The sequence below is a fragment of the Pristis pectinata genome, chromosome 11 (assembly GCF_009764475.1).
Source record: "Pristis pectinata isolate sPriPec2 chromosome 11, sPriPec2.1.pri, whole genome shotgun sequence".
In the NCBI taxonomy this organism is placed as follows: domain Eukaryota; kingdom Metazoa; phylum Chordata; class Chondrichthyes; order Rhinopristiformes; family Pristidae; genus Pristis; species Pristis pectinata.
The window spans coordinates 55,381,004-55,393,579 of record NC_067415.1 but is presented as its reverse complement, the minus strand read 5'-3'; the positions used below and the strand labels follow the sequence as shown (position 1 = coordinate 55,393,579).

The window sequence follows — 12,576 nt, the reverse complement described above, 5'->3', positions numbered from 1 at the left end:
GATATGTGGAACAGTCTTTGTTTCAGTCCTACCCAGGCCCACTTCCTTGACTCTTTTGCTGGTACATGGATGTCTGCACTGGTGCTGCCTTCTGTCTCTGCAGAACTTGGCTATTTCATCACTTCTGGTGCCAAGTTCCACTCTGCCCTCATGTTCACCTGGTCAATCTCTAAATCTTTCCTTCCCTTTCTGGATCTCTCCGTCTCCATCACAGGAGATAGGCTAGCTGCTATATCCATTACAAGCCAAACAACTCCTACAGCTATCTCGACTACTCTTTATCCCACCCTGCCTTCTGCAGAGACTCTATTCCATTCTCCCAGTTCCTCTGTCTCTGTTGTATTTGCTCAAATGATGAGACTTTCCATATAGATGCCTCTGAAATGTCTTCCTGAACTGTGGATCTTACCCTCTCTTTCCTTTCAGCTTTTTGTGGGGACCATTCGCTTTTTGACTCCCTGGTCCACTCTTCTGTTGTCACCAACCACCTCCCTACTTATGGCACTTTCTCTTGCAACAGCAGGTGATACTACACCTCTCCTTTCACCGCTTCCCTTCCAATCATCCAGGGATCCAAATGGTCTTTCTAGGTGAAGCAGCAATTTACTTGCACTTCCTCTGGTTGAGTGTGCTGCAGTCAGTGTTCACAATGTGCTCTCCTCTACAGTGGAGAATCTAAACGCAGATTGGTTTGTGGAACATTTGCGTTCAGTCCACAGGGGCGACCCTAAGCTTTCTGTTGCCTGGCACATCCCACTCCCACTCTGATCTATCAATCTGTATTCTCCTGTACTGTTACAATGAGGTCCAGTGCAAGCTTAAGGAACACAATCTCACCTTCCATTCTGGGCACGTAGCAGCCTTCTGGACTCAATATTGAATCCTACGACTTTGGTCATTTGGTTTCTCTGTCGGTATCAGTCATTCATCTGTGATATTGGCTCAGCTTGTTTGTTTTTTTTCCCTTTTATTTCTTTCTTACTCTGGGAGGGAAGGACATGCCCACCCTAGACTGCCAGGCAAGTTCTCTTGTTCTGCATTTCTCAACTCCCACATTCTTTTGTTTGTGTTCTTTGGTCTATGTTCTTTTGTCCATGTTCTCACTCTCTAACTGCTCCCATTCACTCACTGACCAGATAACCTTGTTTACAGCTTATCCCCATGGTTACCCCAGCTTTACCCTAACAGAGACATCTTCTATCTCTCCTGTCCCCCCTGCAGTTTAACAAGCTTCTAATCTCTCCTTCCCTGTTCTGACAAAGGGTCTTTGACCTGATTCTTTTGATCAGTTTTGATGTTTCTTTTCCCACAGATGTGGCCTAATCTGCTGAGTATTTCCAGCATGTTTTTAAAATAAAACAATTAATTCCTCTACCAACTGTAGGACGAAGCTATTGAATTTTAGCATTTAGATTTTAAAAATCCAAACTGTGTACCTTGTTAGTCTTAAACTTACATTTAATCACATCTAATTCTCTATACATATCACAAGAAGTAATGTGATTTACACTTCAACACTTCCCCATCTGTTTATGCATCCTTGAACACTCTTGTTGTTGAATTAAGGAACACACACTTGATAAGTATTTCACCAGACATAACTTATTTGTGCTTGTTAGACTTTGGAATCATTTCCAAAAGGATTGTTGCAAGCTGTCCAAACAACTGTGTGTAGAGACTAAGTTATTAATTCCATAATACAAAGAGACTTTACTTCAAACCATGAAACTTCCTCTTTTCAAATCTTGTGTGTCTGCCTTGAAGCAGAACACTACCTGGGTTTCTGTACGTTATCACAATATATTTGTCCTGACACCCATTTCTGCCACTTTTTATTCAATGCTTGTTAATTGTTTCTCCTCTTTTCCCACTTACACGTACAGGTCCTCCTCAGGTTATGACAGGGTTCTGTTCCTGTGACCTGTTCATAACTCAAACTGTTCATAGGTCGGAAATGAGGCTGCGAACCGAGTTCACACAGCAGCTGGCAATTCCAACCTGGTCTCCCAAACACTTGTATGTATGTATGGTCTGTACATAAGTCGGGAGTTCGTATGCTGGGGAGGACCTGTAATCTGTTTGAGTGGCCTGTTCAATATATTCTCCCAGATCGGGAGGAGTGACTAATTTAGCTCCTGCCTTGTTGTTTTATTTTATCTGAAATGTTGGATGTTATAATCCACCACAAACTTCTTGGTTTTGGATATGTATGTACTTGTTTAAGCATTTGGACTATTTTGATGATACAGCTTCAGTACTTTACTTCCTAATATAGACCAGGCATGGAATGTTGCTAATTAGGCTGCAGACTATCCATCTCCTGTCTATCTTCCACCAACTGCACTCATAGTGAATGCTTAGGAGCATTAAAGCATTCTGTTGCCTCCAATATTTCCACCCTCCTTTAAAGAAGTTTGTTTTTAAAGCAGTCTGATATCAAATGCTTAGTATGTGGGTGGGGGAAAGGGGGGGATGGTGGTTGTCAAACCCACATTCCACTGACACTAGACTTAAAACAAAATATAAATCACAAACATTTTTGTTACTAACAATCAGTAGGACATATTCCTACATTTTTATTTATTTTATTTACCAGAAAACCTATGAAATCTGGCTGATTTTTTTTGGAACATTTATGCTGCACATAGCTGAGGAATTTGAATTAAACTGGAAAACAACACACAAATGCAACAACATTCTTTAATAACTGGAAAATGAAAACTCTAGAAGCTTAATAACAGAAGACATTTTACAGTCCTAGCCATCCAGTACTGTTGTATTAATTGGGTCCTTTCATTCCAGAGTTACATTTACACCACCAATATTATCTGTACAAATAAAGATCTAAGCACACATACATGTTGCTGTATGCTTTATTGCACATTTACGAAGCTCTGCACAATTTTCTAAATAAACAAGCTCATCTTATGCAATTTTATTTTGCATAACGTGGTATGGCTTTACACTGTTTGGTTGGTTTGGACCACTTCAACTTTAAACCCAAACTCAAGTTATAGTACATCTGCAGAAAGTATGTTGTTATAGCCTGAGGTGCTTTAATAGGTAAGATTATAAAGGCACCTTGAATTGCACGACAATCTGAAAATTCTTTCCAAAAATGACTGTTAATAAAGTTATAGCCAATATTTCTTTGCCATGGGGCTGCATTTTATTTAAAATGCGTGACTTCCTAGCAGCTTACAATATACCAAGAATACGTCCTACCCACCAGGAGCATGGCATAATCAGTCTACAAGCAACACGGCACCCTTGGTAATTATAAGGCCAGGGTATGTAGCCACCCAGGGGTTCACATATACGTTGGCAATGTGAATAACTGCGCCTGCACTCAGCACAACAGATTCCTTGGTGATCCAGCATGGGGTCAAAAGTCGTGGTAGCACCCTCGCCTCCTAAGATCCGCTGGAACGACAAAAGAGAGATTTTAATGTAGCAAGAGTTTGAACTTACTTTTCCTTTTTCTTTGAAAATCATTCCTTTCCAAGTAATTAAGTTCATAGTAAAATATCACACAAGGAAAAACAAGGAAAAATAACAATTGATTTCAGAACTGTACTGAGGTCAAAAGCAGATTTTATGTTATGAATTTACAATTTCCTTTACCAATCAGTATAAACAAATTGGCAATAAGTTACTGGTCTGGTAACTCATGTGCCAGAAATTAAAAAAGTACTCAGCAAAAAGTGCTTTATCACCCTTTTTGACCTAATCTTCATCAATGTGGACTAAGGCATCAACTGTCACAGAATTTCTTCAGCAGACCGTGTCCAGGATTTTAAGACAGTCAGCTACATTTTTTTCCTGTGCTCCATCTTGTCTCCTCCCAGTGCAAGAAGACTCAGTTCACTGGCTTCTAGACCTCCACCAATACTATACTGAACTGGCAATTGGATTGATCAGCCAAAAGGTTAATTCTATTCCTTCTCATCTCTCACCAAACCCACTCTCCCCATTTCCACAGCTACTAATCATCCCAGCACACTTCTCCCTGCCAACCCCTGGATGCTGTTTTCGACCTCCCATAGCAACTGCATTGAGATTGAAAATTCAGTGAGTTATATGCTCAAACCTCCGTCTTCCCTCATTTCAGGATGTTTCTCCAAACCAACTGGATCACTCCATTCAATCTGAATGATTCCATAGTGATGGAAAAAGATGGAGAATTGATAACCTTTGTCAAACATACTATGAGATGGAATACACAGTGCTAAAATGGGAATTAAGACAATATGGGGAATTGGAATAATGTTTACTTCACTGCCTGAGGAGGTGGTAGAGGTAGATACTCTCACAACATTTAAGAAGCATTTAAACAAGCACTTGAATCACCAACTCATAGCAGGCTATAGGACCTAATATGGTGATTAGTATAGATGGGTACAACAATTGGATGTGGTGGGCTGAAGGGCCTGTTTCTGTGCTGTATGACACTAATTGTTAATTTTAATTATTATTATAGTGTTTTAGTCAACCCCTTCCTGAAATATCAGGAAGTGAATTTTGCAGGACATTTTTTCATTTGCCCTGCAAAATTTGGAGTGATTTCCACTTGCTTTTTCCACCAATGAATAGGAGACAAGCATTCATCCTTCATAGTGTGGAAAGTTCTGTTGGTGTTATACCCGTACTTAACACGTACATACCAAACTAATCTCTTTGCTACTTAAATAAATTTCTACACATTAAGAATCCCAAGAATAATTTCTGCCCTTCTGATACAAATGCACTTAAATGGATGAAAATCCATTTTGATTGACAGTCACCATTTACAATGTCCTGAGCTGCTTTTGTGTAACTTCTTATTAAACTTAATGGGAAAAATGAAAGTTCTCTGAGGTGGGTGGGGGTGGTGGTAGGGGAGTGGAATCTTCTGCATTCATATATGTGGCTTGTGTGCTGTAGATAGTGTCTTCTTTGTTGCCTTCCCAGCACTGCACGGCATCTGCAATTCCCATTCTTTTTATTTCAGAAGGCAAAAATTTACAGTGCTATGTGCACGGCCTTCTTTCATTGTGATGGCTCGAAAGATTTTATCGAAAAGGTTATGAAAAGCATAATCTCTGGCGACACTTTATAGCCCGTGTCTCCTGAGATTGAGACCTCAGTTCATTCAGCTGAAAATTTGAATCAATCACTGCATCAGTGTGCTAACATGCATCTCATTAACTCTTCATAAAAAGGACACAAAATGTCAAGTTTTACAAAGTTGAAGGGCATATTCACTGATGTCATAATATCCTGACACACAAACTAATTTTCTTTGGAATCTGATTGCACTAAGTAGGGATAAAATAATACCTTTTAACATTATGAAGTGTTTTGATTGATAGAGTGGATATGGAGAAATTGTTTTCATGAGTAGGTGGGTCAGTAAGTTTAAGATAATTGGCAAAAGAACTAGAGGGAAGATAGGGAGTTTTGTTTATTCATTACGCCATTATGATGTGCAGTGCTCAGAAAGGAAGAAAACAGATACAATTATGATCTTCTAAAGGGAATTTGATGTATGCATGAATAGAAAAAAAACAATAATGGGCTTTGGTGAAAAGGCAAAATAAAGGAACAAATTGGGTTACTCTTCTAAAGGACCAGTATGATTGGCTGAATGGCCTCCTCTGTTCCATAATTTTGAAATTTTGACCAAGGTATGTTGCTAATTTAAATTCTGGCAAGAAATATGTGACTACCTGGTAGGTAATTCATACTCCTTACATTCATATCAGCTGCAGTATAACTATATTTCAGTGCCACTTTTTTTAAATAAAAAATTGTATGTTCAGAAATATTCAGTATTTATTCTTTATTAAATAGCCAATATGACAGGTATTGGTATTGGTTCATTATTGTCACTTGTACCGAGGTACAGTGAAAAACTTGTCTTGCAAACCATTTGTACAGATCAATTCATTACACAGTGCATTGAGTTAGTACAGGGTAAAAACAATAGTTTTAAAAAGCAATAAAGGTGACTATACAGCTATTGGATTCTCGTAAAAATCCAGTCTGGTTTTGCAGGTCCCATTCTCATACCATAGTGGCAGACCCTTAATTGTCCTTTGAATGGCCTAACAAGTCATTCCCCTGTATCAAACTATTCCAATCATAGACTACAGAGTTCAAGAAGAACTTTTATGGCCAATTTCTCAAATCAATCAGGAATGGTGTCATGAACCAGTAACAAAAGAAACACACTGAGTCATGTACAAGTGTTAAAAACTATTTTATCAATAACTACCTATGATAATAAGAAAAATAAAAGCAAAAATGTTAGAATGTTAGAAGTAAAAATGTTAGAACTTAAACATTAACCCCAAAAACTAAACTCAAAGTGTGTGTGTGTGGCAAATTTCTAAACTCCAAGTCAAGGAATGGTTCTCAAAGTTCAGTTCAGCAAGCCGTAAGGTGAAACGTGAGCAAAGGCTTCTGCAAAACCACCGTTGACTGAAGACAAGACGTAGAGAGAAAATAGAGTCATTACGAAATCCAAATGTTCCACGATGGAACCCATACGACACCTCAGTGTCTACTCAGTAGTGACTCCTCCACCGCTTTGTTCCGAAGCATCTGCCACCCCGAAAGGCACTCGAATCATGGCTGTCCACACAAATACCTGATTCCCACTACAGGTTAACGACAAAGTAGACTCCACCAGATTATTCCAAAAATCCATATGTGGATTGTAGTGACAGACACAGTTACTGTTTTTCATCCATCCCATACAGAGACCAGCAGGCTGGTGTTTTTCCCTCTCTCTCTTCTGACTGACTCCGACTGTCTGCTCCAAAAACGTCATTACATCCTTATCTTCTGTTGTCGTCATCACACCACACACACACCACTGTGCTATATCTTAAAGGGACATTCACCAATAGTAACCTAATCCGTAACACACCTCCCACCTAAAAAAAAATTTAATCTACAAGAGCAAAAAAATTTTAACCGCGCATAGTTAGTAATGTGTTAATAATTATCATTCTACACAATTACAGAATATCAGATTAGTAAAGATACATGTTTCCCATTTAATATCGGGAAAGTCATGGCTGATTGCCTTCCATGTGACTATGTGACGTATCACATGTTCATACTTCCATTTTATCCATTTTCAAACAAAATTAATTCTCTCGTGTTGACCTTGTTGCAATTGGAATTATTCCAATTTTGTTTCAATGTTTCTCAAAATATTTTCATTTACCAGCCTTGCTGCTCCAATGCTTAGTCTAACTTGACCTTCACCAGACGCAACCATCGCGTCTTTCTCAAAACAAGGGTTTTCAAGGTTTAGCTCTGCAGCAAGGTTCTTAAATTTCTGAAAATAATCCAGCGAATTAACCCATTGTTCTCCTGGCAATTTTAAAGTTTCTCTTTCTCGATGTCCAGACACGAATTCAAAACCTAAGGATTCCTGCGCTAACTGTCTCATTGAAAACAAAAGCAAATGATCTCCTTCATCCCAATCCTCTGGCAATGGGCTAACACAGTCCACAACTACCTTCAAAAAGGGTTCACCAAAAACAGGAATAGGAACCACAAGGGAACTTTGATTAGGTTTTCCTACCATCTCATCACTTGAGAGTGCTTCTTCTCTCAATTCAGTAAGCTCAGGGTCCTTAGTCTGCTCCACTATAAATTCTTTCCTGGACAAAGACAAATCCTTAAATTCGGGCTCAATACAAGGATTTTGATCCTCCAGTGAAGACAGAAAAGTCTCAGCCAAGTCATTGTAATTTGCCTTCTGTTTCGGGCTGTTACAGGGAACAACTTCAGGCTGCACAGGATTATCGGCCTTGACTAATTCTTTAGCTCTAGCTCTAACAAACCTCCTTCGTCTCATTGCTAACTCATGCTGCCTCTGTCTCTTCCTTTCCTCAGCCTCTATCTTCTTCATTTCTAACTCAGTCTCTACCTTCAGCCGAGTTTGTTCCAACTCTAGTTTCCTTTGTTCTACCTCAGCCTCAAACTTCAGCTGAGTTTGTTCTTGTTCAGCCTGTATCTTTGCCAGCTGAACCTGGGCCTCAGAAATCACCGGTTCACTCCTAGGAAACTGTTTTAACATCTCCTCCTCAAATGCCTTCTTCTCCACATAATGGCCAGCTATCAGTCTCTGAATATCTGCCTTTCTCATAAATTGTGTTGCTGCCTCAAGATGTAGCTCTGCAGCAATTTTCACCAAATCAGGCTTCCTCATCCCCTGTAAACCTACAGGAGTTGGTTTTTTTCAAAAATTTATCCATTGTTGCTGGTTTCCACACATACAAACCAATTAAAAAGAATTTTATCAGACTGACCACAATCAGTCATCCACTAAGACCCCAATTTGTTCAAACCCAGACCTCTAGTACCAGTCTTGAATTCATTTTCAGACCACCCTCGTCAATCTTTGGATTTGATCCCAGACAACTCTCGTCAATCTGGGGAACTATCCCGGATGAGCCCTCAATTTTGTCACAAACCAGCAACAAAAGAAACACACTGAGTCATGTATAAGTGTTAAAAACTATTTTATTAATAACTACTTATGATAATAAGAAAAATAAAAGTAAAAATGTTAGAATGCTAGAAGTAAAAATGTTAGAACTTAAACATTAACCCCAAAAACTAAACTCGAAGTGTGTGTGTGGCAAATTCCCAAACTCCAAGTCCAGGAATGGTTCTCAAAGTTCAGTTCAGCAAGCCGTAAGGTGAAACGTGAGCAAAGGCTTCTGCAAAACCACCGTTGACTGAAGACAAGACGTAGAGAGAAAATAGAGACATTACGAAATCCAAATGTTCCACAATGGAACCCATACGACACCTCAGTGTCTACTCAGCAGTGTCTCCTCCACTGCTTTGTTCCGAAGCATCTGCCACCCCAAAAGACATTCGAATCATGGCCATCCACACAAATACCTGATTCCCACCACAGGTTAATGACAAAGTGGACTCCACTGCTTTGTTCCAAAGTATCTGCCACCCCGAAAGGCACTCGAATCGTGGCTGTCCACACAAATACTTGTTTCCCACTCCAGGTTAACGACAAAGTGGACTCCACTGGATTATTCCAAAAATCCATACGTGGATTGTAGTGACAGACAGTTACTGTTTTTCATCCATCGATACAGAGACCAGCAGGCTGGTGTTTCTCTCTCTCTCTCTCCCTCTCCTGACTGACTCTGACTGTCTGCTCCAAGAACATCATTACGTCATCTTCTGTTGTCATCATTCTGCCACACACACACACACACACACACACACACCACTGTGCCATATCTTAAAGAGACATTCACCAATAGTAACCTAATCCATAACAATGGGCAAAAAATATTAGTCTTGACAACATTGTCCAGATCACAGAAACGAGTATTGAAAAAAAATCCTTGACATCAGATGCCTTTTCTATGATCAATGTATGTACAAACTCTTATGAGAAGAATGATCTTTGCTTAAGAAGCAAAATCTCACATTGGCTTGGGTATACATAGATGATCATGATCCATCATCATGGCTCATGGTCTACTTCAATCAAATTCAATCAAGAGAAGCAGGATGATTCAAATTTAGCAAATATTGCAAACAATTGTTTTCATTATTTGAACTTTACGTTTTCCTACTATAATGTCACCTGAGTCAAACACAAGTAGAAATATATATTAGCTTTCCTCCCAGATAATATAAATACCAATCAATTGAATTACATTATTGCTTAAATGTCATTCAAGCCTTTCTACCAACTCAGAAAAGATCATCAAATACTAAATTGGATATTGAATGTTATGAATTAATAAACAGGCCAAAACACTAAAAACATCTTGAGGCAAATTGAGTAGTAGATAAAATATAGCTAGAGATTTCAGTGGGGATGTGGAATGCATACATAGTCTATGTAAATATTCAGCATTATCATAACTGTAATTTTAAGTCAATTTTATAGCAAATGTACATTATTCCAACCAAGGATAGTTTCACTGTCATCCCTATTAGCTCTTGATATGCACTGACTAATGCTAGAACTGTCAGATTCAATTATTTATGAGTGAATCAATTATAGTGCATGGCACATTTGAGATCCGAATGATAGACAGCATTGGGATAATATAGTGTGTGCTTTTTAAAAACTCTTCCTACTTAAGTCCTTTTTTCTGTCATGCCCATAATTTCAAGTCCATATTTTCTTTAGAATAAGGTCATGTGGCAGCCATGTCCAAGAAAATCAAAACTGGCAATCGTTGACTGATTAACTGTGGATGCTTTCTTTTATGGATTTTGCGATAATGAAATCATTAAATCTTTATAAATAGGTTTACAATTTCATTACATTTAGCACAAAGGGGTCCTCCCTTAGGAGGCACATTTAAAATATTCTGCAAGGCCCACTCCTCTGTCAAATTTCTTTTCATTCCCACGACAACTTGGCAGACAACAATCAAAAACATCCTCTATAGGGATTTTGAGTTGGAATTATCATCACAACGTACTGTAACACACGTAAAAAATACACAAGTATATATTGTATATATGGTCCTGAGTTAGTGTGCACATGTAACATGACAGTGCCAATGCAAAGTGTTTACTACAATATTGCAGCAATTGTCTTACATATTCATTGTCCCTCATTACCACAGAATACTACATCTGCATTGTCAAATTAATCCTAATGCATCAGGGGCATGTACAATTACTAACCCTTCATTAGATAGCACCTTATCTATGCACCAACAAATAAAGACAATTCAGAACTCCATTGAAATACAACCCTAAAAACTCAATCCAGTAACACAAGTATTTATATAACTATATTTATCACTGTTAATATATTAAAAAAACAAAGAATATTCTTTTGTGTGTAATTCTAAAATGCTCTTTAAACTTCCTGCTAAGAATGATCATTGCTGAACATTATAATGATCTTGGTAACTTGGGCTTCCAGGATAATTTTGACTGCACTATTTTGAGTCTTCTACATCCCACTCCACCTGACTGACACTTACATACTTTTCTAGATAAGTTATGAGTGAGTTGACTTTACGAACTGATGCCCATTCTGAATAAGTAACTTGCAACTTGTTTCATTTTTTTGCCCTTGCAGAAGGCAAGAAAAGACTTTCAACCCTTGGACTTGATCAGTAGCTGTAAGATCCATATGCAGATCCCAGAGGTCAATGGATTGTGCGCTAACCTAAACCCACGAGCCACTTGTTTGTACTTAAATCATTTTTAATCCAATAATCTGGACACCATAAAACTAACAATTCTGATAACAGGGTATAATTATTTGTGACCATGCTCACAAACTGCTCATAACATTCTCAGTGCTGTTACCTGTAACAATGGAGCCTGGCCCAATTACAAAATTTTTTTGACATTTGGTTTCAGAGGCTGGTAGACCCAGTGGCATTTTAATCGTTTATGGTGGCTGAAATAGCCTTTGAAATGTATGATTTTCATTGTCAGTTTACTGATATTGTGCAAGTTTAAATTCTGGACAGATTTTCAAATGTTGTTGTAAGTACAAATGTAAGCATTACAGATATCTTTTGTAAATGATCTTGGCATAGTGATTTATAAAAGTGATCTGTATAATTTGATTGTGTTAAAATAAATCCTTTCCTTCTCAGCAGAATATTTATAGAGTACATTGATTAGACCTCTTTTTACTTCACAAGTTGTTTCTCTGCATGGTAATTTAGTGTTTCTTACTGCATGAAAAGTTCCCAACCAGCTTTAGTTTTTGAGGCTTGGCCAGGAAGAAAGTCCCCGTGGAGGGATGTGCAGCTTGATATCAGCAGGTACATTGTAGTTGCATTTCACTCTTTTGAGAGATGGACAGCAAAGAGGTTTATTAACTTAAATCTACATTTTTCAACTTTGCCTATTTCTTCTAAATAGTTTCTATTAGAAAGTAGCTTTCTTCTTTCTTAGCAGTTCCTCAGGATTGGGGATGATTTGTTTCCAATTTGGTTTTGTGGATTCTAAGGTGGCTCTTATGGGGCAGGAGTTGGCCAACACAGTGGGTAGGTGGATAGTTTGTGTGACTGAGTGTTTCTTCCATCACCTACACAGGGTTTCTTTGTGCCCTCAATACATGGCCTTGAGGTTCTTAATATCATTTTGCAAGCTGTTTCTCCACTTTGGCCCAAGATTCAGAGGAGTCACTGGGGATGTTGCACGTCTTCAAAGAAACTTTCAGCACATCTGTCCCGTCTCTCTGTCCCCTGGGGATCTCCTCCCATGGTAAAGGTCAGAACTGAATATCTGTTTTGGGAAACCAGTGTCAGGCATACAAATGACGTCGCAACAAACAGAGGAACTCAGCAGATTGAGCAGCATCCGTGGAGGGAAAGGAATTGTCGACATTTCTGGTCAAAACCCTGCATCAGGACTGAGAGTGCAGAGGCGAGTTGGCCAGTGTAAAGAGGAGAAGGGGAGTGGTGAGGAAGGAGTCTGAAGTGATTGGTGGACTGAGGAGGGGTGTAAGATGATGGGCAGGTTGTGCCAGGTAGGGGAGGGGAGTGGTGGTGGAGTTGGAAGACTGTAGCAGGTGAATGAGAGATGGAGGCAGACAAAGAGAGAGGGGAA

At 38.9% G+C, this 12,576-nt stretch overlaps 1 protein-coding gene across 1 annotated transcript in view; it reads right to left on the bottom strand.

Annotated features, from left to right (window-relative positions):
- Nucleotides 1-2,775: 2,775 nt before the first annotated feature.
- Nucleotides 2,776-12,576, bottom strand: part of cnmd (chondromodulin) — a 48,685-nt gene continuing 38,884 nt past the window's right edge. The window contains exon 7 of the mRNA XM_052026483.1: nucleotides 2,776-3,423. Coding sequence (XP_051882443.1) covers nucleotides 3,199-3,423 — 225 coding nt within the window. The 3' untranslated portion in view covers nucleotides 2,776-3,198. The remainder of the gene's footprint in view (nucleotides 3,424-12,576) is intronic.